The 25,746-nt window shown below is 44.4% G+C and overlaps 1 protein-coding gene across 2 annotated transcripts in view; it reads right to left on the reverse strand.

Moving 5' to 3' along the window:
- Nucleotides 1–836: 836 nt before the first annotated feature.
- Nucleotides 837–25,746, reverse strand: part of LOC115476565 (fer-1-like protein 4) — a 147,279-nt gene continuing 122,369 nt past the window's right edge. For both annotated transcript variants that reach the window (XM_030212993.1, XM_030212992.1), the window contains exons 38-45: nt 23,290–23,444; nt 20,947–21,122; nt 20,138–20,223; nt 16,151–16,249; nt 12,774–13,015; nt 7,330–7,616; nt 3,733–3,833; nt 837–2,122 (exon numbers count right to left, since the gene is read on the reverse strand). In XM_030212993.1, the coding sequence (XP_030068853.1) occupies nt 1,942–2,122; nt 3,733–3,833; nt 7,330–7,616; nt 12,774–13,015; nt 16,151–16,249; nt 20,138–20,223; nt 20,947–21,122; nt 23,290–23,444 (1,327 nt within the window). In that variant the 3' untranslated portion in view covers nt 837–1,941. The remainder of the gene's footprint in view (nt 2,123–3,732; nt 3,834–7,329; nt 7,617–12,773; nt 13,016–16,150; nt 16,250–20,137; nt 20,224–20,946; nt 21,123–23,289; nt 23,445–25,746) is intronic.

Consider the following 25,746-nt stretch of genomic DNA (forward strand, 5'->3'; position numbering starts at 1 on the left):
TCACAACTCTTTATTTTCACCCTCAAATGTCATACCCACCTCCCTGGCAGCAGTATGCAGGTCCCTGGAGAAGTTGTTAGGGGGTGCAGTGGACTTCAGGCAGGTGGACCCAGGCCCATCCCCCCCCCTACCTGTTACAATTGTGCTGCTTAATGCTTATTAGTCGTCCAACCTCCCAAACCCACTGTACCCACATGTAGGTGCCCCCCTTCACCCTTAGGGCTATATAATGGTGTAGACTTGTGGGCAGTGGGTTTTGAGGGGGATTTGGGGGGCTCAACACACAAGGGAAGGGTGCTATGCACCTGGGAGCTCTTTTACCTTTTTTTTTGTTTTGTAAAGTGCCCCCTAGGGTGCCCGGTTGGTGTCCTGGCATGTGAGGGGGGCCAGTGCACTACGAATCCTGGCCCCTCCCATGAACAAATGCCTTGGATTTATTCGTTTTTGAGCTGGGCGCCTTCATCTTCCATTATCACTGAAAAACAAAAACGCCCAGCTCACAAATTGTCGAATAAAACATGGACGTCTATTTTTTTCGAAAATACAGTTCGGTCCGCCCCTTCACGGACCCGTTCTCAGAGATAAACGCCCATGGAGATAGACGTTTTTGTTCAATTATGCCCCTCTATAACCTCTATATAGTCAAGACAGATCACACAATTGAATCTATTAAAGTAATTCTGTGGAGCTGTTGTGATCATAGTGTCCTCTCTTGATTTGTCACTATCCATTCTTCTCCATACACTTCATTGACATCAGTCTCTTTTACATGTTGTAAAGCTATTTTAAAAATCTCAGTTTTAGAAACATGCATTTAAAATTCAGATTGGGTGGATTTATTATATATTAAGACAATTGAAAAATCAAAACATTCAGGCGTAAACATATATACAAGCACAGCATGTAGCAAGGTGAACAGCGTGATCAAATCATTTCACAGTTCTGAAAAGAGCTTATTAATGCTCACTTATTAAACTGTTAAGCTGTTCAAATGTTTCTAAACTGAAAGAGACTTTTATCTAAAATATGACACCAAATATTATGAGGTATGTGACTTTGGGTCATGTTACTGACTCTTAGAAAGTTTGTAAATGTTCATACTGCTTAAGAGCTTTGACATTTTTGGGGCAGTTCTATAACTTGGCAGCACAATAGGGTGCACTTAGTACCAATTCTGTGGTGGGCCAAAATGTAGGCATGCCCACTTATGACAGGTCAATGGCAAAAGCTGCGTGCATCACTTGGCAGTATGCCCATGGCCTGCCCATGTGTATACTTGCTCACAGTTACGTGCTAAGTGACATTGGTATGTACTTTAAAGAGTAGCCTCTAGCATTTACCTGTGTAAATGCCAATTATTGGTGCTTCTGCCATGTGTAAATGTTAGTATTCTATAAACTGTATTCACTCTTGACACCTAATAGTAGGCATCAAGTTACGGAATGAGGTTTGTCTTTACATTATGTAGAGAACACCATTTGGCAAGAATGGATGGGAACTGTAGCTTGTGTAGCTGGACTGGAGAAATGATTCTTCAGCCTGCCTTTGCAAGAGAAGAGAGCTGGTTGGTTGTAGTTCTGACCCATTCCTCCTGACAATACTGGTTTGTGCATTTCAGCTCACATGATACCCAGTTTCCAGCAGAAGATGTGACAAGGAAAATATCAGTGCAGTCTGTACTGGTTTCACCAGCTTGACCCCGGGACCAACCCTAGACAACGATTGCTGACAACACCCAGTTCACTTTTCAGAAGGAGGAACAGTGACTGAAAGGAAAGATCATTGTTTATGGAGACGTTATGGATCATCATTCACTGACACTGGAGCCTGACGTTCTGTTGGATTCTGTATGAGAGGTCCCTTGTTGCAGGTTACATAGCTTGATACATGGTGCAATTTTCTACTGGTTGCTACAATATCTAATGTGGATATTGATAGGCATTATCCATTGATGATCTTCTGACTGATGTACCCTGGCATGGTGTACAGGATAAGAAAGAGGAAAATGGCCAGGATGACAATGATCAACAAAGCAATGATGTACTTCTTGTATCTCTTCCAGATAAAGAAAATGAAGGTTTTCATAGGGTTCACAAACCAGTTGAAAGATGTTTTTGGACGGCTAAGTTGAAAAAAACAACAAGATGCCATGTCAGATTGTGGAAGAACAAAACAAGGAGCATTCTCTATCAGGGACTCAAACTGTTTAACAGACTTATTTTAGTAGATTGCCAAATAAATTCAAGTACTGCATTTCTACATACACATATGATATTTACTGTCGCTGGCAGCAACATCAAGTGCCAGAGATCTGCTATTAGTTTTCTGGACTACTGCCAAACCACTTGAAAGACTGATTACAGCCTATCTGTAAGAAGAATAGTTGAATCCTAGACGTTCTACACCATTCCAAATCTATGATTGTGCGTATGCCACTAACATAGGCTTACTACATACCCCCTATTCTGTATGTGTGTGCGCTCCACCTGTAACTGGTACACAAGGCTAATTTTGTATTACAAATTTCAAATGCTTCATGCTGCTTACTGTGGCCAGTGGGACAGAGCTCCCCAGAAGCCAAGACTGCCTCTCCCAGCCTTACAGCTCCTTTGGGACCACATCCTGTCAAGAATTTCTCTGGGGTGTCTGCTACAGCATTTTCTTCCCCCTGAGCTTACGTTGCCTCCCTCCCACCTCATGTGGGACAGATCTTCAGATTCTGACCTGCCTTTTCCTACATCAGGACTTCCCTTGGGACTTCTACTGCCTGTCCTCATCTGTTAGTCTGTTATTGAGATGGACATGAGGGAAGCCACCCTTTGCCCCGGGATTGGTAGCATGGAATGTTGCTACTAATTGGGTTTCTGCCAGGTACTTGTGACCTTGATTGGCCAACGTTGGAAGCAGGATACTGGGCTAGATGGACTATTGGTCTGACCCAGTCTGGCTATTCTTATGTTCATTTCAGCAGCATAGCCAGGACTAATTTTTTAGTGGGGTCCAAGGTTGGCATGAGTTGGGACTAGGCACTATAGATGTTGACATTGAGAGGCACAGCCACACACCCCTGCATGTATTTTACAAGAAGATCTGCGTTTGCAGTACTTGTAAAATAATTGTGGCAATTCTCCATGTCCTGACCTGGATGTCTGGATTCTGCTCTCCACGTGCTTTGTACGATAGGGGCTCCATAATGTAATTACAAAGACAGTGCACTTGGCTGAAAATGCTGCAGCTTTTCAGCTCAGCATGACAATGATCAATGTGTATGGAGAAGGGAAAGGGAATAGGATTTGATATACCGCCTTTCTGTGGTTACAATCAAAGTGGTTTACATAATATATACAGGCACTTATTTTTGTACCTGGGGCAGTGGAGGAGCTGCAGTGGGAATAAAACCTGGTTCTCAGCTCACTGCACTAGCCATTAGGCTTTCCTCTGATTAGCAATCAGATGTGCACAATTTAAAATGCTAGTGATAAAGGCTGCACCTTTCATGACATCATCTTATTTGCAGGTAGCAATTTCCTGTTTTGTTTATTTATTAAAAGGATTTGGTATACCGCCCTTCGGAAACCATCAAGAAAGTAAACAGAAGATAGTAAATGGAACATTAAAACATGATAACAACATTTTGAGCTGGAGGCACCAGGGCCTCTGACAAGTACTGGGTGCAGAGCAATCACATGGTTTGTGCCAACCTAAGGACGACTTTGTATCTTTCACACTTACTTGGGCTTTTCTAGAGGTTCGGGCTCTTTTCGTCCTAATCCAACTGGGTTCTTCTCAGCTTCTTCCACAGTCAACAAATGGAACTCAGCTTCCACTTTTCCCTATCAGAGAACACTTGGTATCAGTGCTATCGCTTGAGAACTGTAAAACCTTCTGGAACTCTCCCTGCTAGTCCCAGTATAGAAAACCCCTGCACTCTGCCCTAACATATCAGCCATTACCCAGGAGACTCCATTAAAAAAGTCCTGTGCATGCTACCCTGCACACCTGACATCTCCTCTGTTTTCCCCCAACCAGGCATTCCCAGAATAGAAAATCCCCTGCACTCGACCCCACACAATAAATTCCCCAACCCTTTGGCCATCCCAGAATAGGAAATTCCCTTGCTCTTTACCCTACAAACTGAGATGCCCCCCTATCATTTCAACAGTGTTATTAGGAAATCCCAGTAATGATACATAAGTGGTAAAAGTAGCATGCCAAGGTTTGTTTGTGTGGGCAACAAATCATGTAAATAAAACAAACAATTTCAGTGGGTAACAGATAAAACATAAAAAATCAAATTATCAAAACGCATTCAGATCATACTACATAAAATCCACACAATTAGATTCCATTAATACTAACATATTGGTCTACCAGTCACCAATGATCCAATTCAAGAGGGAGATTTTAGGAAGTCCTGAGTTTCTGACAACTCTGTTCTGATGTGTTCAATGAGCCTTTTGTACAATACATTGCTAGCTTTGAAAGCCCTGCAGTAAACATCCCTATACAAACTTGGGTTGCACATCTAGCAATATAAATAGAGGTGAGCTGGAGGTATTCCTGGAAATGCAAAAACTTTATACGATGGGCAGTGAATGCATTAAAGTTGTGCTCATAAGTCTGGTAGTGATAAAAAGTTGTCCTAAGTTATCCAGTGAAAATTATGCACATAAGCCCAGCTGGTTATCTATGCATAAAGGTTTATGTGCATAACCTTCACTGGCTAACTTAGGACAACCTTTTACCATTACCAGACAACGGACCTTATCTATGAAGCATTCCCATGTCTAAATGGCAGCATTAAAACATCTGGCAAGGCCACTCTGACAGCACCTGACTCCTCTCCTCCACCACCACAGACAGCCCCTTTAGGTTACCTAATTCCCTACCTCCACTACCACCAACAACCATGACCCTAACAGGGCACCAGATCCTCTCCCCACTACCACCACAGACAATCCCAACAGAGCACCCAACCTCTCCCTTGCCAACATACACAGCACCTTTAGGGCACCTAATCCACCTCCCCCAAAGAGAGTCCCTTCAGAACCCCGTTCCCCTGGAGTCCCCCATGTGTGGGTATAAGCCCAACACATGGCAGCCTCCCCTAGACTCAAACCACCTGGAGCCCATGCCCTGCAAACTGGTCCTTGGACAACATGCCCTCTTACCTCCACCCTCCCTAGACTTACTGGAAGTCCCTGGAGACTAGTGGGGCAGAAGTGGTGCCCATCTGCTCTTCACCTCATGGCAACTGAGTCATCAAAATCGCTGCAGAGACCTCTAGCAGTAATATCGCAGTATTACCACTAGGGGTCAGGTTCCATATATGGAATTTAGAGATGGCGGTGGTGGGGATCTGGTGCACCAAAGTGGCTGCTTCTGTTTCTGGAGGGGGATTGGGTACCCTGAAGGATCCTGTGTGTGTTTGCAAGGGAGAGGGGGAGGAGGAGGAATTGTGTTCCTTGAAGGAGCTGTTTTTGGGGTGTAGTGGGGGAACAGACATTAGATTGGTGTTGCATGTGCTGCCGGGGGGAGGAGCTGTCATTGGGGAGGGTCTGCTGGGACTGGGGCCCTTCGCAGAAGGAGCTGTGATTTGAGAAAGCTGCTCCCACGTTTATATGGGGGTGGTGAGTTGGAAGTATTTTTTTTTTCAATATGTCCAACTTTCTTCAATCTCTGTCTCCTCTGGATGTAGAAGGGCTTGAACAGGCAGCCCTGGTCTTATTTTATAACAAGCTGTATTTTGGCACAGTCTCTTATATAATAGTTTGGGAATTCCACACGTCCTGGCTGGGACATTTGAATTCCCCTCTACACATTCTTTCTAAAATATGGCCGGCGATCTCGGAAAAGTGGCAAAATCGGTATAATCGAAAGCTGCGTTTTTGACAGCATCGCCGCTTTCCAGTTGCCTCGCCGGCGAAAATTCAAAGGGGCGTGTCACCGGCTAAGCGAAGGCGGGACATGGGCGGGCGTGGGCGTGGCTACCAGATGGCCGGCTTTCGCCAATAATGGAAAAACAAACCCGGTGATAAGCAGTATTTCGCTGGGTTTACTTGGTCCTTTTATTTTCACGACCAAGCCTCAAAAAGGTGCCCCAACTGACCAGATGACATCTGGAGGGAATGGGGGATGACCTCCCCATACACCCCCAGTGGTCACCAACCCCCTCCCACACTAAAAAAATAAAATTAAAAACCTTTTTTGCCAGCCTGTATGCCAGCCTCAAATGCTGTACCCACCTCCATGACGGCAGAATGTGTTCTATCCTCCGACAGCCTTTCCCTGGTTGTGATGTGGCTCTCGGGCGAGTGTGATACCTTTTCTGTTAGGTGCACTGCAGAGTCACATCAGCAATGCATTGTGGTGGGTGTAGGGTACTGGGCTCTACTCCCATGGTGCTTTTCCCCCTGCTAACTGGGTCAGAGTGTGCCCTGTTTTACTTCTGTTAGTCCATGAGGTAGTGGCCATGTTTGTAAGCCAGTTTTAGATCCCTTTCATGTGTTAGCCATGTTAGAGAACTTAGTTCTTACCTTGAATGTGGCTGAAAGAGGGCATTGTACACCATTCTGCCAGCTCTGACCTACTGCTAATCTCAGTACCAGGAAGACTCTTTGCCAGTGGGGCACAACCTCTAATCTGCAGTTAACTGTTTGTGAACGTGCTTATTCAAATAAAGGACTTTTTCAAAGAGATTAGTGTTCAGGTGTCAACTGGTGTGGCAAGCTTATACAGCAGCAGCAAGTCCTGTCCCTGGAGCACTTTTAGTGGGTACCGCAGTGCACTTAAGGCAGGCGGACCCAGACCCATCCCCCCCCTACCTGTAACACTTGTGCTGGTAATGGGAGCCCTCCAAAACCCACTGTACCCACATGTCTAGGGTGCCCAGTTGGTGACTTGGCATGTCAGGGGGACCAGTGCGCTACAAATGCTGGCTCCTCCCACGACCAAATGGCTTGGATTTCGCCGGGTTGGAGATCGCCGGTATTTTTTTCCATTATCACTGAAAAACAAACCCAGCCATCTCAAACCCGGCGAAATCCACACCATTTGGCCGGGCTAAACCGTATTATCCAAAAAAAAAAATGGCTGGCCATCTTTTTCGATAATACGGTTCCGGCCAACTGTAGCACCGCCACCACAATAGGTTGCCGGCGACCTATTTGGCCGGCGACGTTCGATTATGCCCCTCATGTTACCTATTGACCAGTATTTTGGAATATTAGCTGCAAAATGTTTAAGAGTTGAAAGCTTTGAACTATCAGGATGTAAACGTTATTGACCACATTGATATGTTGTGCAAGATGTACAGGATCCATTCCTTACCGTCAAGATGTACGTGTTCCCACTGGAATCTAAATACTGAATATCTTCAGGGTTTTGTGACTTCCTCTTCTTCTTCTTTTTCTTCTTCTTCTTTTCCTTGGCTTCTCTTTCTTCCCGCTCCTCATCCTCCTGGTCTTTCAGTTTAATGAAGGGCCACCACCCCCTCATACGCTTGTTTCTGAAGATAGAGAAGCGTGGTGTGGCATTGTCTTTCGCCATCTTAATGGTGCACTGTTCCACTGTTTTTGCTGCTCGAACCATATCGTTCAACTTCAGTTCAATAGACCCTTCAGGGAGAAAGAATGCGAAAATCAGAAATACACAGACAGAGTGAAATATGACTAGATATCAGATAAATTAATCATTTGAACACAAGTAGCATGTTTTGTAATGCAAAGTTAACACTTCATTAATATCAGTGGGACCGATACTCAGACTGCGGGAGGAAGCCCGGCTAACTCTCACGGTCGGCGGTCAGCCTGAATATTCAATGGTAGATCGTTTCCAGTGAAAGGCATTGAATATCCGGTTTATTTTTAACTGGTTTAAAGTTAACTGGCTACATCAATATTCGAAGATAACTGGTTAACTTTAAACCGGCTAAAGACAGACCAGCTATTTAAGTGGCCCAATGTGGCCGCTTACAATGACCGGATATGAATTGAATATTTGGGGATAGCCAGTTATCTCCTAGGCGTTAACCGGGAATATTCAGTGGGGGATAACAGCTATCCCCTGCTGAATATCACTGGATAGCTGGTTAAGTGCCATTTAACTGGCCATGTGCCGCTCCTGGCCAGTTAAATGCTTTGAATACTGGGGGAGTGTGCCTACAGAGAGCAGCTATATGTGCATATGGGTTAGCAGTGGAGGGTAGGATCATAGGTACATAGGGAGTGGCACTGAATGTAGGTGATGTTCCCCTAATTCTAGAAAAGTCCCCCCAAATTATGCATGCAGTTCAATTAAATAATGAGTTAATTACTGCCAATAATTGGCTTTTTTAACAAGGAATAGTTGTTACTAATTAGATTTAATTGCGCCTAAATTTTACACATGAGTAAACAAAAAAGAGGGAAGCGGAAATGGGAGGATCATGGGCAGAACAAGGGCGTTCCTAGCATTTACGCGCATAAGGGGGGATAGATGTTGAATGTAGATGTGTACATTTGCATCACGTTTGAGTTGATACAAATGGCTGTGCCTAAAGTTAGCCATGATTCCCAGGCTTAAGCGCTATTCTATAAAGCACGCCTAACTTTAAGTGCAGCTTATAGAATAGCGTTTTTTGGCACCTTTTTCTTGGCACCATATATAGAATTCACCCTATATGTGTAGAAAGGGGATGGGATTTGATACGCCGCCTTCTTGTGGTTACAATCAAACCAATTTACATATTACATTCAGGTACTTAGTTTGTACCTGGGGCAATGGAGGGTTATATGACTTGTCCAGAGTCACAAGCAGTTGCAGTGGGAATCAAACCAGTTCCCCTAGTTCTCAGGCCACTGTCCTAATCAGTAAGCTACTCCTCCAAAAAAGCTTATAGTGGGGTGCAGGGGATCTGTGTGCATATAGACCGGCAGTAAGTGTATAGTTTTTTTGCATATTTATAGAATATAGTGTGATAAATATAGGACATAACATAGGACATGCCTCAACAGGACCTAGCCACCAGAGGGAGTTCTTATGGTGGAAGACTGCTGTAATGACCTGAAGGGAGCCGCTAGAGGGCACTCAGAAGTAGAAGAAGCCTGCTTAGATGGGAAGACTAGAGGGCATTCTAATGGTGTAGGCTCTTGTGTTATTTTGTAGAGGCCACTAAGGGGAGCCCTGCCTCAATGATGGTCCAGGCACAGATAGCTGGAGAAAGGAGGGATGGAGGTTACCTTTGTGTTAAGTGGAAAAGGGGAGGGCCCATGTCAGAAGATAGGAAAAGTTCCCTTCAGAAGGCAAGCCCATTGGATAAGGTTCTGTACCTTTTCTAGAATATAGGAAGAGCCCAAGAAGGGTGGGGTTGGTAGGAAGCAGCCCTTTAAAAGCGCCTTTTCCCAAGAAGAGAGCAGAGAAAGAGAAGGAGGCTTCCAAGAGGAATTAAGGATGCCAAAGGAAAGGATCCATAACAGGCTGGAAACCCCCGGGGCTTGGACCCCAAAGGAGGATCCCTAAAGAAAGACAAGGTACTTACCTGAAGTCCAGAATAATGGGAACGATAAGGAACTTTGATTTGACCATAGTGTGGAAGGTACACTGTGAGCCTTGAAGTAAGACTCTGATGTTAACATCTGTAGGGTGAGGGACAGGATTGTAAAGTTGAGGTAAAGTAAAATCCTGTCCAAGGGGTGGTGGCTGTTTTTATCTGAGACCCTCATCTCCCAGTGGAGGGCTCAGTTGAAGAGAGAGTGTAATGAATTGTGTGTTGAAAGAAGAATAACACCTACAGAGTAGTTAGCAGAAGCTAATTGGAGTGGATTTGCATTTCCTGGGAAGCCAGCTAACCAAGTATTGCACAACTGACCCACACATTCCCCAGTGGAGGGCTCAGTTCAAGAGTGGTTGCTAAAGTGTTTGGTATAAGAACAATACCCCTTTAAAGTAATTAAAGTATAGCTGTGAGAGAAAGTTTGCCTTCTGAATGGTTAATTTACATATCCTGTAAAGCCTGTTAAGGGGCATTCACCAGACGGATTGCAAGGTGGCGCAAGGAGGGTAACAGAGCTGTGACCTATTACCGGGGAAGGCTTCAGAGAAGGGATGTTGGAAGAAATAACAAATGTCTTATGATTATTCACCCTGAGTTAAAGGAAAGAAAGCATTTAAAAAAGAACTTTTCTATGGATTCTTTTCTTGTGGAAGAGTTTAGGCTCTCTAGTGCCGCCTGTTGAGAAGAAGGGAATGATATGGTCACCTCCTGTTAAAAGGGAGGCAGAGCCTATTGGAGTTTCCATCACATTTGGCAGGAAGGACTCAAGACATCATTTCCTGTTGAAAGGGGTGAATGTTACAATAGGGGTCTATGGGCTAGAAGTTAAGTATAGCAGTCCTGGTTCCAATGGTTGTCAGTGGAGCATAGAGAATTCCCTTGTATGGCAGCCTAACCCCTACTGGTAGTCCTGCAAAACTAGGTTGGGGGCAGTGGCGTAGCCACAGGTGGGCCTGGGTGAACCGGAGCCCACCCACTTAGGGCTCAGGCCCATCCAACAGTAGCACATGGTAATGAAAATGCTGCTCTCCACAATACTGGCACCTTCGCATGCTCAGTTTTCAGCGCATGCCTGCTGCAGACTACCAAGGTGGAGACTGGAAAGAAGCATTTTCCCACCAGCTGAGATATGTTTTTGATGTGGGGGTGGGGGAGAGAACATTTGGTGCCCACCCACTTCTTGCCTAGGCCCACCCAAAATCTGCTGTCTGGCTACGCCCCTGGTTGGGGGTAGGCGATTGGAAGAAGAAGACATCCAAGGACTTCTAAATGTAATTCAAGAAAGAAAGGACTGGGAATAGGCTAGTTATATGTTCCTTCTGGGGAGGAAAATTAACTACCTCTCAAAGTATTATTAGCTTTCACTGAATAAAGCAGCTTGCAAAGTTTATCGCAAACTGCATTATTTAATTTTCATAATAGTGAGCTGTTTTGCATGCATTTAGTGTGTGTTGTGTTTAAAACTTGTAGTGTTAAACTGTGTTATTGTTAATTGATGTATGTTATTGCCGATTAACATTTGCTATTTGGGCAAATAATATGTTATTGTCATAATGCAGCTAGTAAATAAGCCCCTTAGAGAATAAACTGTTCTTGATGCAGAGGCTGCATTCATGTGAATCACTGTGTATAAAGCTGTGTATGTTGCATAATTTTTGGTTGGCAGACAAGATTTCTCTTTAAAACCTGGGAAAGAGGCATATCAGATGCATGGTTAAGTTCACCCAGACAGCTCTGATATTCAGCACTGTACATATAATGTTATCTGGTTTTAATAAGGCCTAAAGTTAACCAGATAAGTTTGTCCTCGTCATTTTAACTGGTTATATTTGTCATTACAATTTAGTTGGGTAAGTCTGCTGAATCTTTGGATAACTTTAACTGGGTATGAGGCTGCTCAGTATATATAATCTGCCCAATTCGTCAGCTTTCTCCCTGGAGTCTCAACAAAGAGTACCAATGTCATTTCATCATCGACATATACAAGACACCACACCAGAACTACAATACCATAAGTTGGCGCAAGCCTGGACCGCAGACCTACAAGTAACAGTCCAAGCGGCGTAGCTGAAAAGTCATATATTGTCAATCAGAAAAGTGACAGACTGGACTTCACATTGGGAATTACAATATAAAATGGTTTTGCTTATATATATACCACCACGTCGGGCTTTCCACATGGGGCTTTCACCTTGGGGGGAATGCCCGAAATGCGGACTGAGCGGAGCTACCTTAGGCCACATGTTTTGGACATGCACAGGCATCCAGAAATTCTGGAAACGGATTACAATATATGTCTCAGCCATGTGGGGACAAATGTGGAGGTGTGACCTGGCCTTCCTTTTTGGAGGTTTGGGCCTAGGGCCCTCACCCCAGAAGGGATATACAGCGTTTGTGATGAGAGCCATAATTGTCGGGAAACAGGCCATACTAGCAAAGTGGTTATCTAACCAATACCCCACATGGCAACAATGGCGTACATATATGATGATGCTAGTGCGCCTGGAGCGTATAGGTATACTAAAACTTGACTCCCCAAAAGGTATAAAATTTCAACAGCGGTGGAGCCCATTTTGGAACACTAGGAGTCCAGCGGCAAAAAGTCATTTACTAAACATTTGAGCGGGCTGGACTATAAAGCCTGGGCAAAAGTGATAATCTGCCCAATTTTCAGTGCTTTGATCTCCTGCCGCTGGCGTTCAACCTGGATATTCAATGCCAGGCCATTTTCGGCGACCAGCATTAAATGTCCTTTTTCATTTTTGACTGTGGCAACTTAATCGGTTAAGCCAATATTCAGTGCTAACCGGTTAAGTGCTTAGTGGTTAAATATAGGCCAGATATTTATGTGGCCTATTTTAACAGCTAAACATAGACGGTTTGGCGGTGAATATTTGTGCCTAACTATGTTGTGTAATATAGCCGGTTAGCGGCTAATCACAAATATTCAGCAGGAGATAACCAGTTACATCCTGCTGAATATCTGCAGTTAGGCACTAAAATGCAATTTAACCAGCCAGGAGCTGTTCTTAAGCCAGTTAAATAGTAGTGAATATTGGCCAGATTGTTTATAGTTTATTAAAATTTACTATATAGTCTAAAAGAATGAGGATGAAAGGAACTCCATTAAAGCAACCACACAACAATCCAAAACTAACCAACTAAAACACACTCCAGTAATAGACACCCATTTTTACGTTGACTAATTCCCATAGCTATAGAATATGTGAAGATATCGTACCTAGGAAATCATTTGCTGATATTCTGTCATAATCCCAGACCTGCAGAGCAAGAACTGCAGGTTCTCGAAACTCCGACTCCTCCAGGGAAAAGAAGGACTCTTTCTTCTTGTATGTGATCTCCTTCTCTGTTGGAAGATAGTCAAAGCGGAACACAAACCTCCAGTTGAAATTTCCCTCTCCAGTCAATGAGTTAAAGTGCACATCTGTCTCTTGTTTGTCCTGGTCCAGACCCCGGATCCAGCTGCACAGGGACAGAACCAACACTGAAAGTTTTGTAATGAATTTATTGTTCACCTTATCCGTTAGGAGAAAGTTGAACCCAAAGACAGGAGATTGCAGAACAGCAGCAATGTACAAGTTTACCTCATACATACACGGATTTGCAGACTCCCTTGCTGCTGGAGAGATTATGGGCACAAATTCCAGTACACTTTTGCAGAAAACATTGCATATATAACTTTTCCTATTGATTACCCCCTCCTCAAGTTGCAGGAAAGTAAACTACTTAGTTGAAAATTACATTCAGGCTTTTTGTCCTATTTTTGTCTTACCTTTTTATCAGATCTGATTCACTGCTAGTAATGGAATCTAAGATCTGTCCTCATTTTCTCTATTTGAATATATTCAATTTCTTCCAGGTAAGAAGAAATACTACTACTACTACTTATCATTTCTATAGCGCTACTAGACATACGCAGCGCTGTACATTTGAACATGAAGAGACAGTCCCTGCTCGACAGAGCTTACAATCTAATTAGGACAGACAAACAGGACAAACAAGAGATAAGGGAATATTAAAGTGAGGATGATAAAATAAGGGTTCTGAACAAGTGAACAAGGGTTAGGAGTTAAAAGCAGCATCAAAAAGGTGGGCTTTTAGCTTAGATTTGAAGACGGTCAGAGATGGAGCTTGATGTACTGGCTCAGGAAGTCTATTCCAGGCATATGGTGCAGCAAGGAAATGGAGTAATAAAATCAGCAAATGATCTGGTACATCGTGGGAAATATGAGCCATGGCTTACTAGTATCTCATGCTTCACGACTGCTTCTGTCTTTGGAACGGAGCTCTCTCCAAGGGGTTGCTCTGACTGGGAAACTGGAACATGCCACTTCATGATATGCAGGTAATTGCATTCTCTTTCTTGAGCCAACAGCCACCAGAAGCAGAGGAACTGGCATGTATATTATTGTCAAAACCAGCAATTCAAAAATCAAGAGACAAGCTCTTAAAAATATGAGATTTTGTTTATAAACCATGAGCTGCTATTTATTTCATACTGGGGGCATATTCAGCTACCCCACTGCCAGATAAAGATCAACTCATCTTCATTCGAGATATTCAGAGACCCTATCCTTAGAAGTTGAACCATTGAAAATGTGGTCCTAAACTTACACAGATAAGTTCTCCATTTAAGACAGTCCTGCTACACTGCTAATGGTATTCAGATGGCACTGAATCTCAACGCTATCTACATAACTTTTGGTCCCACTCATGACCGAACTCTTCCTTCTTCAAAGTTACATATCCAGGTAGCAGGTGCTGCTTCCCAGATAAGTAGTGCTGGCCAAGGCCATACCTGATTTTCAAAAGTTTATTGGGATAATGACTCTGAAAATCCCTGATGACATGTAGTAGAGGATTATGCATTGCCACTTCAGCCAAGCCCCTGTTCTATCAGTTCCCCTCTGTGAATATCCTGCTAACCAGATAAATGCCTTTGTTTCTCTTCCAGGAACTGGTCAATTTTCTTCTCCAGAGGTCATGTCATTCCAGGCCTCCATCCTCTCTCTTCCGGTTCTCTCTTTCCTAAATTCCTCCTTTCTGCTCTCCCTCTCATTTTTATCCATCTTTCTTCTGTACTGTATTCATTTCCATCATCTCTCCTTCTCTGTCCCCTTTCCCTTTCAGAAATTCCTCCTCTCTTCTCTTTCTCTTTCTGGAATTCCGATCAGTATGGCAAGTCTCCCTTCCTTCCCTAGTCAGCCCTCCTGTCTCCATAGTATAAGGGCAATTGTATAAATGGTGCCTAGGTTTAGGGACCTAGAAGGTGGCTAGAAGACTTTCCTTTTTTTTGGCTTGCACCATCTTTGTGGGGTCTCCTCCCTCAATCTTTGCAAGAGGTGACTTCAATGTCATGGTTTAAATGCCTTTTGAAGGCTTATTATTTTGTTTCTGCTTTTGGTGTTTCTCTCCTTGGGAATTAGCTATGATAGTGCCTGGTATTTGTTAGTTTTGGGGGGGTGGGGGTTGCTATGTGTTACTTGTTATTTATTTGTTTTGTAATGACTTTTAGTGTATGAGAACTTGTGTGAATGCGCTTTCCTGTTAATTAATTGTGGTTCTTTTTTCCTAAAAATTATGTTTTTATTGGTATTGTAAACCACTGTGATCTTGCTTATAGCAAATATTAATAAACTTTATAGAATACTAGCATAATCAGTTATATACATGCATATGGGATTGGGCATGGACACTTATACCTGTCATAGAGCTGGTGTAAATGTTTGCACTAAATGCCAGAGAGATATGCATAATGGATCATGTTCTATAAGTTATGTGCATAGGTAATGAGTCCTGCCCACTTGTACCCTACACTAATGTGGTGGCTGTCAGAGTACGTCAGAGCTCTGTGCTTCGTGCATTGGTAGTACCCCATGCTCCGAATTAGGGGCAACCTTTGCAGTAGGTACCCTTGAAGCTCCGCAGCTATTAGGACCGTGAGGATTTTTTTTTTTGGGGGGGGGAAGAGGGTGGAGGAGAGATCTTATTGTCCTGCAGTTTTCTTAGAGAAAACTGTGGGAACAGCAGCCATATTATCTCTCCTTATCTTTTTCCAGATGTATATTTGTAAAATGGCTGCTCCCACTGTGTATGCCAGCAAATACATATCTATTTTATGCCTAGCCTTATAGGTATTTTATAAAAGGCTCCACATTCAGCAGAGCCTTTTGTAAAATACCACTAAAATTGAGCATGTCCTGACCAGGACTTCTGAACTCCAGTCTCAATGTTCTCTGTGAAATGGGCCTTCAGATGTGGTAGAAACCAAACTGTAATAGAATTTAAGCATATCTAGGACAGATAGGCAGTGGTGTTGGTTTAAGTATGGAAGAGTGTACGCTTATCTTACTACAATGGTAGAATTCCAAAGAGAGCAGACAGTCAAGCTTCTACAATTGACAACTAGGAATATGCTTAGCTAAAAGGCCTGGGAAGACTGGGTGGGCCAATCTGTCCTATTTGTTGACGTTTAGTATGGAGTTCTCATAGATAATATTCTATAGCGCTAAGTCTTGAAAGGTGAGAATGGTATAGTAATCATTGGTTCTGAATGACTAGGAAGCAGTATTGCATAATTTAGTTCTGATAATGTACCTTTTGACGTAGATGTCACTAGAGGTTTCTCCAGTTATTGGATTGACGTCATCAAGAATAACTTCATCTGTATTCCAAATAATGACTCTCAGCTCGTAGCTGCAAAAATTGTATAAAAATACCATTTTGTTCCATAATACCTGAAATAAGCTCACAGTATCGCACACAATGAGATTAAAGATAATCCCCCACGATATTCAAAACCATTTAACTGATCAGGAACGGCACCTGGTTGGTTAAATGATATTTAACTGGCTATTCGGCAATATTCAGTGGGGGATAATCGGTTATTCCCCACTGAATATTCCCAGTTAGTGCCTAGGAGATAACCGGCTATATCGTGTGATATAGCTGGCTATCCCCGAATATTCAATCCATATCCGGCTATTGAAAGCAGCCACATTGGTCCACTTAAATAGCTGATATATCTTGATGTGTTCTTATTTTTTACTTGAACATTTTAAAATTACTGTGCAGTTGTTCATGGAAAAAGAGGCTTGAGGGTCCCAACATAACACATTCTTCTACCCATAAATGCAACAAGACCGGCTCATCAATCTGTTCCTCCCCTGTAGAAAGACTTCTGTGTGTCCCCACCCCTCACCCCCCCCCCCCCCCCCCCCCCCCCCCCAGTCCTGGCAGCACTACTTTATCACATAAAGGAGGGAAAACAGAAAGTACTCATGCTTGGCTCAAAAGTGATATTTTATGTATCTACTGGGATTTATCAACCACCTTTATGAAGAGATTCACCCAAGGCAGTGTACAGCAGGTCTAGATGGATATAAATAGGGCAATTCTGTAAAATGATGCCCAGAGGTTTTTTTTGTTGTTACATTTGTACCCTGCGCTTTCCCACTCATGGCAGGCTCAAGGCGGCTTACATGGGGCAATGGAGGGTTAAGTGACTTGCCCAGAGTCCCACTAGCAACATTCCATGTAGAAGTCGGCCCTTGCAGATCACCAATGTGGCCGCGCAGGCTTCTGCTTCTGTGAGTCTGATGTCCTGCACGTACGTGCAGGACGTCAGACTCACAGAAACAGAAGCCTGTGCAGCCTTCTACATGGAATGTTGCTATTCCACTAGCAACATTCCATGTAGAATCTCCAATAGTAGCAACATTCCACATAGAATCTCCAATAGTATCTATTTTATTTTTGTTACATTTGTACCCTGCGCTTTCCCACTCATGGCAGGCTCAATGCGGCTTACATGGGGCAAAGGAGGGTTAAGTGACTTGCCCAGAGTCACAAGGAGCTGCCTGTGCCTGAAGTGGGAATTGAACTCAGTTCCTCAGGACCAAAGTCCACCACCCTAACCACTAGGCCACTCCTCCACTGTTGCTACTATTTGAGATTCTACATGGAATGTTGCTATTCCACTAGCAACATTCCATGTAGAAGTCGGCCCTTGCAGATCACCAATGTGGCCGCGCAGGCTTCTGCTTCTGTGAGTCTGACGTCCTGCACATACGTGCAGGACGTCAAACTCACAGAAACAGAAGCCTGCGCAACCTTCTACATGGAATGGAATGTTGCTAGTGGAATAGCAACCTTCCATGTAGAATCTCCAATAGTAGCAACATTCCATGTAGAATCTCCAATAGTAGCAACATTCCACATAGAATCTCCAATAGTATCTATTTTATTTTTGTTACATTTGTACCCTGCGCTTTCCCACTCATGGCAGGCTCAATGCGGCTTACATGGGGCAAAGGAGGGTTAAGTGACTTGCCCAGAGTCACAAGGAGCTGCCTGTGCCTGAAGTGGGAATTGAACTCAGTTCCTCAGGACCAAAGTCCACCACCCTAACCACTAGGCCACTCCTCCACTGTTGCTACTATTTGAGATTCTACATGGAATGTTGCTATTCCACTAGCAACATTCCATGTAGAAGTCGGCCCTTGCAGATCACCAATGTGGCCGCGCAGGCTTCTGCTTCTGTGAGTCTGACGTCCTGCACATACGTGCAGGACGTCAAACTCACAGAAACAGAAGCCTGCGCAACCTTCTACATGGAATGGAATGTTGCTAGTGGAATAGCAACCTTCCATGTAGAATCTCCAATAGTAGCAACATTCCATGTAGAATCTCCAATAGTATCTATTTTATTTTTGTTACATTTGTACCCTGCGCTTTCCCACTCATGGCAGGCTCAATGCGGCTTACATGGGGCAATGGAGGGTTAAGTGACTGTCACAAGGAGCTGCCTGTGCCTGAAGTGGGAATCAAACCCAGTTCCTCAGTTCCCCAGGACCAAAGTCCACCACCCTAACCACTAGGCCACTCCTCCACTGTTGCTACTATTTGAGATTCTACATGGAATGTTGCTATTCCACTAGCAACATTCCATGTACAAGGCTGCGCAGGCTTCTGCTTCTGTGAGTCTGACGTCCTGCACATACCTGCGCAGCCTTCTACATGGAATGTTGCTAGTGGAATAGCAACCTTCCATGTAGAATCTCCAATAGTAGCAACATTCCATGTAGAATCTCCAATAGTATCTATTTTATTTTTGTTACATTTGTACCCCGCGCTTTCCCACTCATGGCAGGCTCAATGCGGCTTACATGGGGCAATGGAGGGTTAAGTGACTTGCCCAGAGTCACAAGGAGCTGCCTGAGCCTGAAGTGGGAATCAAACTCAGTTCCCCAGGACCAAAGTCCACCACCCTAACCACTAGGCCACTCCTCCACTGTTGCTACTATTTGAGATTCTACATGGAATGTTGCTATTCCACTAGCAACATTCCATGTAGAAGTCGGCCCTTGCAGATCACCAATGTGGCCGCGCAGGCTTCTGCTTCTGTGAGTCTGACGTCCTGCACGTACGTGCAGGACGTCAGACTCACAGAAACAGAAGCCTGCGCAGCCTTCTACATGGAATGTTGCTAGTGGAATAGCAACATTCCATGTAGAATCTCCAATAGTAGCAACATTCCATGTAGAATCTCCAATAGTATCTATTTTATTTTTGTTACATTTGTACCCTGCGCTTTCCCACTCATGGCAGGCTCAATGCGGCTTACATGGGGCAATGGAGGGTTAAGTGACTTGCCCAGAGTCACAAGGAGCTGCCTGTGCCTGAAGTGGGAATCGAACTCAGTTCCTCAGTTCCTCAGGACCAAAGTCCACCACCCTAACCACTAGGCCACTCCTCCACTGTTGCTACTATTTGAGATTCTACATGGAATGTTGCTATTCCACTAGAAGTCGGCCCTTGCAGATCACCAATGTGGCTGCGTAGGCTTCTGCTTCTGTGAGTCTGACGTCCTGCACGTACATGCAGGATGTCAGACTCACAGAAACAGAAGCCTGCGCAGCCTTCTACATGGAATGTTGCTAGTGGAATAGCAACATTCCATGTAGAATCTCCAATAGTATCTATTTTATTTTTGTTACATTTGTACCCTGCGCTTTCCCACTCATGGCAAGCTCAATGCGGCTTACATGGGGCAATGGAGGGTTAAGTGACTTGCCCAGAGTCACAAGGAGCTGCCTGTGCCTGAAGTGGGAATCAAACCCAGTTCCTCAGTTCCCCAGGACCAAAGTCCACCACCCTAACCACTAGGCCACTCCTCTTATGCGTCAGTGATGCCAATAACTTGAAGTGTGAAACATCAGAAAGTGAGAGCATGGCCAGGCAGAGAGTACAGAAAAGCGAGATAAGCGCTGAGTGGAACAAGCAGCCAAAGGGTTGGCTGTGAGGAACCTTCAGCAGAGCTTTGTTCTTCGAAAGTGCTGCTGTTCCACCTGCACCTTTTTGAAAATAATCTTCAGAGCAGAGCTACTGGAGCGCTGCACTCTTTCCGTGGTTATTCCTTGGAAATCCAGAAAGAGACTGATAGGAAGGACTGTGTGCCTCCAGGAGAGATATGTAGAAAGTAAGCTTGAAATGAGAGGATCGAGTTAATCTGTTACAGACCCTAAGGCTTATTGTTGGAAGCTCAAGCCATGTATTTGCTTTAATAACTGATGTATTACATACCTGATTGGTGCTCTAGGTTTAATATTGACTGGAGGAGGAGCTGGGACATCGTTTGGAAACATGTCGATCCACATGTGTAGAGAACCCTGGTGAGGAAAGACAAGTGTTGGTGCTACACCTGGAAACAACAGAATGAGGATACCAGACAGGGAAACAGCGAAAACTAAGGCCGCGGTGAGGAAAGTGGCAGAAACTCATTCTAAGATCGCAGTAAGGTCAGCAGTGAAGGAAGTGACAGAGACTTATTCTAGCACAGCTGCCAAGGGGGCCCTGAGGGAGCATTTAAAACACTCCCCCCAGCCCCGCCCTACTGTGCCCAATCATGCATCCAGCCCCACCCACTCCACCTCCTGGCTCCACCCCCTGACAGACCTCAGTTCTGTGGCCACAGCACCAACAAGCCACCTGGCGCATGTCCCTTGGGTAGCAGGAGAAGCCTTCATAAAGTACCATCTCCTGCTGCCAGGGAACCAGTCTTACAATAAGGACTGTGAAATTTGCAGCTTTTACCAGAAAACTGGTCCTGAGCAGAAGGAGAAGACATGGAAGGGGAGGCTGCTGAGTGAGAGTTCTTTTGGGGGGGGGGGGGGGGGGGAGTCTCCTACGTTGGTAATCCATCTCCTTCTGAATATTGATGCTATATAGATGTATTTTGGTTGCTGCTCTCACTCTGCTTTCCCTCTGTCCCTTCACTATACGGATAGTGCTGGGGTGATTTGATGTGTCTATAGCTTTTCAGTATCTATGGATAGCGGATTTATACTTCCATCAGCTGCTATTAAACCTGAAACTAACCCTAAAATGTATACCTGGCCTAACCCAGGGTTGTCTGGGTTATTAAGCGTCCGAACTTCCACATGTTCAGGAACAAGTCTGTGTCCATACTCTGGCATGTCATTCCAGTGCTGCAAAACATACAGAGCTTTCTCCTCATCGTAAGCTGAAAAACTCTCATCAAACTCCTTCTTGTTTTTCACAAAAGCCTCTAAGAGAGAGAGAGAGAGAGAGAGAGAGAGAGAGAGAGAGAGAGAGAGTGCTGTAGCCAAGACCTATTTCCTATGAAAGATTATGGGTAGATTTGCAGCATGGTGTTCTGCAGAAATCTTTAAAGATCGATCGTCAAGCTTTTCACATCAAATCGGTCAATTTTTATTTATTTTAGAAAATAGTTTGTTCCTGCTGGGTTATAGCTGAGACATGTATCCCTATTTCGTATAATGCCTAGATTCGAAAAGGAATGCTCAATTCTGTGTGTTCAAAATTTGCAATGGATTTTACATAAGGCTCTGTGAACATTGAACAGCCATCTAGAAAAAACATGTGGAAAGAAGTGGCATCGCTTGGAGCTTTGTACACTGAAGTAGTGGAAATATGGGGTAATTCTATAATGCAAAGCACTAACACTTACACATCAGTCATGTGCATAAATGTTTAGAATATTAACATAAGCACTGTATTTCCATATGTGTGTAAGTGCTATTCTGTAACTAAACACTTATAGCTTCAATACTGCAGAGTTGGCAGATGTGCAGACACATGGGCTGTGGCTGGGTGGAGTACGTGCGGGGGCCGAGGTTGGGTGGAGTGTGTGGGGGGGCCGTGATTGGCTGGAATGCGTGCGGGGGTCATGGCTGGGTGCATAGGCGCCCGGTATAAGCGGCTTGGGGAGGCTAAGCCTCCCCAGCCGCAAGCACCAAGCATCTCTCTCTCATCCCCCCACCCCCCAATGTAGCATCTATCTCTCTCACTCCCTCCCTGGCCGTGGTCCCTCTAATTTGATTTAGATCGCCCATCGCTGCCGGTAGCAGCACGCCATCATCGAACTACAGCTTGCTTTGGGGCTTCAGCCTGACGGCATGACGTGCCCAGCCCCGCCTTCTCTGACCAGCCTTCCTTATGATGCGTCCAGCCCTCGCGGAAGCAGGAAGTTTGGTCAGAGGAGGCGGGGCTGGGCACGTCATGCCGTCAGGCCAAAGCCCCGAAGCAAGCTGTAGTTCGATGTTGGCATGCTGCTACCAGTAGCGATGGTTGGTATATTGGTGTATTAGGGTCTACCCAGTGTAATATTTATGGTACAGTAAGGTTATGAGTGTGTTTTTGCACAAAGTTGTGCATAGTGTTTTGCAGTTGAGCGATTGTGGTTAGTATATGCTTTGAGCAACCACTTTATTCTTTGACATATGATACATATCTAATATCTAAATTTAATAAAAGGTATTAATTGTGATTATTTTATTTTTACTTTTTTTTTTCTGTGTGTTGTCAGATAATTATGGATGTACGTCCTGCCCCTGTCCCCACCCCTAACCTCGCCCCCTTTAGCCTCCCCAAACAGTTGGGCCACTGACCGCCTATGGTGGAGTGGGCGCTGGGGTTGTGGCTGGGTGAAGTGTGTGCGGGGGCCGTGGCTGGGTGGAGTGTGTGCGGGAGTGCGTGTGGGGGTCATGGCTGGGTGGAGTGTGTGCAGGAGTGTATGCGGGTGTCATGGCTGGGTGGAGTGTGTGCGGGGGCCATGGCTAGGTGGAATGTGTGTGTGAGCTGTGACTGGGTGGAGTGTGTTTAGGGGGGGCCGTGGCTGGGTGGAGTGTGTGTGTGGGGTAGAAGACTGTTGTGTGTGCCTGACTGGAACTTGGGCATGAGCAATTACAACAGCTCTGTGACTCTGCCCTTAGTTGCAACTCCATGGGGGTCATGGACCTGGAAGGGGCTTGGGTTTGTCGGGGGTATGTTAGGCAGTCATGGGCATAGATTATTGAATTCTACATACCTGGAGGGGCTGTTTGTTATGTGGATGTAGTTGCCTGTATGAATGTTCTTGGGTGTATCCTTTTACTTAATGCTGTTCTTTTCTAATCACTTCTAGATTTTTGATTGCAAACCTCTCTGGTTATTTGAACAGTGGTAAATCAACTTTTGTAAACTATGAAACTATGACACTTACATGCTGAACTGCCATTGAGCTAGCGTAAGTGCTTACATCTAAAGTTAGTTGTGTAAATGCAGACACTTTAGTGTTCTATAATGGCAGCTGTGGACATGACAGCTCTTATACCAGATCATCCCAGCACCTAAATCTATACAGAATTAACCCCCCCTCCCCCCCCCCAAGTGTCCCGAGAGCAGGATGGAATTCTGGAATGGGCAAATTTTACCTTCAGGAAAAGCCTCATTTGGAATCTTGAAGATTTTGTTGTTCACTTTCACTTCCTCCCTGCGATATTCCGGTGCAGGAAGTGTATTTTTCTTACACAGGTTGTCTAGGATCTGGGTAGGCTTAAACGCATCCCTCCACTGATTGTACCCATCTCTGTTACGAGAGCAAAAAAAGTTAAAAAGATGGCAGTGCTTTATGTCACACAGATTGCATTCGGTAACACTACCAAGGAGTATGATAGATCTGTTTCCAAAATTGTATACGTACAAAAATAGACTCAGATGGTATTTAGTAATGTTCAGTACCTGCAGGCTGAAGTCTGCTAGAATCAAGTTTTGTTATAGTAACATAGCAAATTAAAAAGAAATGTTAGCAGATGGTACATTTAAAACCAAGTGCAAATATCAAATCGAGACTTTATTACATAAATATAGGAACATAAAAATATACCCATAGGCAAATGAATAAATGTGGAGGGGCATTTGCCATATGACACCTCTAAATTGGATTTTGGACGTTTTGCTGAAAACATAAAAACAATCAAGTGAGGAACATGGTGATTTTCAAACGGAAAAAAAAGGTCTATCTTTTTGTTTTGAAAATGGCCATTTCCTAGATATTTGTAGATGTTGTATGCTGAGTGCATTTTTCTGTTGTGACCATTCTAAAAAAAAAAAAATAAATAAAACAAGACCAAGGGAAAAACATACAAAACCAAGCCATTGGGATGTATTGGGGGTGGGGAGGCAGCATTCTTAGTAAACTGGCCACACAGATTTCCCAACAGACCAGTGGAGCACCTAGGGGGTGGTGCAGTGAACTTCACATAAATCTCACTGCCATCTCCTTATATGAGGAGCCCTCCAAAGCTAGGGTTACCATATGTCCGGATTTACCCAGACATGTCCTCTTTTTGAGGACATGTCCGGGTAACCGGGCGGGTTTTCCCAATCTGCTCATTTGTCTGGATTTCTGGACAAACGGGCAGACTGGTGGGCGGGCAGATTGCTAGCCTCCCCTCCCCTTACTACTGCCCTGGTGGTCTAGCGACCTCTTCCACCTTCAGGGCAGGAAAGAGCCCCCTCTTTCCTGCCCGGAGCACTGCCCTGCATGCATCCTTCCTGTTCGTCATCTCGGTGCCGATTCAAAATGGCCGCCGAGAGTTGAAGTGACCTCGTGAGACTTCAACTCTCGGCGGCCATTTTGAATCAGTGCCCCGAAGAGGTCACTAGACCACCAGGGCAGTAGTAAGGTAAGGGGAGGGGGAGTGACAGGGTATTTGACAGGGGGGTGGGGAAAATGTGACAGGGGGCAGAGTGAGTGCGTGGTGTGAAAGGGGGCGGGGCATGTGTCCTCCTTTTTGGGGGAGAAAATATGGTAACCCTATCCAAAACCCACTAGAAACCTACTGTACCCAACTGTACAATAGCCTTTATGGCTGCAGGTGTCACTTATACGTGGGTACAGTAGGCTTTTTGGTGGGTTTGGAGGGCTCACACTTTCCACCACATGGGATATGGGCCTGGGTCCCCTTCTCTACAGTGCACTGCACCAACCACTAGGATACTCCAGGAACCTGCTTGCTGCTCAAATAGGACTGACCATAACATCTGAAGCATAGAGCCTGGTATGTACTGTTTCTTTTACATCGTTGGGGGGTGGGAGGGGATCAGTGACCACTGGGGGAGTAAGGGGGGGTCATGCCTTAATCCCTCCAGTGGTCATCTGGTCATTTAGGGCACCTTTTGATCACTTATTCATGACTGAAACAGGTCTAGATTAAAGTGTCTAACTTTTAGCCAAGGACGTTTTTGCTTTGTTCCATTATGACAGAAAAACGTCTACATTTTGGAAACACCCAAATCCCATCCAACACGCCCCTTATGATTTGGACATAGTGCAGACAAACTACATAGAAAAACGTCTTCAAAATGGGTTTCAAAAATAATGATTTGGATATTCTTGCAAAAAAAAAAAAAACCTTCTATCTGCCGTTTTGTGTCACTTTGGACGTTTTGCTGTTTCGAAAATAAGCCCCTAAATGTAGAATATGTATTACATTTTATAGAGTAATAAATGGATTTAAATGTTTATAACTAATTAAGTCCCAGAGAAAAGAGATACTTTGGACAACAAAATTATTGCTCAGAAGACCAGTGATTTCTTAGGCTTTCCTGGCTCAACCTTCCAGTGTCACAATGATGGTAATTTTATGTAGGCTGCGTAGATAGAGATATTGGACTAAATTCAAGAAATGGCACCTAATAATGCTTAGTGCTATTCTATAAACGATGGTTAAAGTTAGGCACAATGAATATGCATGGACTTGATTTGCATTCACTGCCTCCATTATATGCAAATCTCTCATGCATATTCATTGTGGAGATCCTGAAAACCTGACTGATAAGAGGCACTACAGGACTTGGGAAACACTGCCTTACACCAGTGAAAGCTG

Source organism: Microcaecilia unicolor, chromosome 8 (genome assembly GCF_901765095.1).
Source record: "Microcaecilia unicolor chromosome 8, aMicUni1.1, whole genome shotgun sequence".
Lineage (NCBI taxonomy): Eukaryota > Metazoa > Chordata > Amphibia > Gymnophiona > Siphonopidae > Microcaecilia > Microcaecilia unicolor.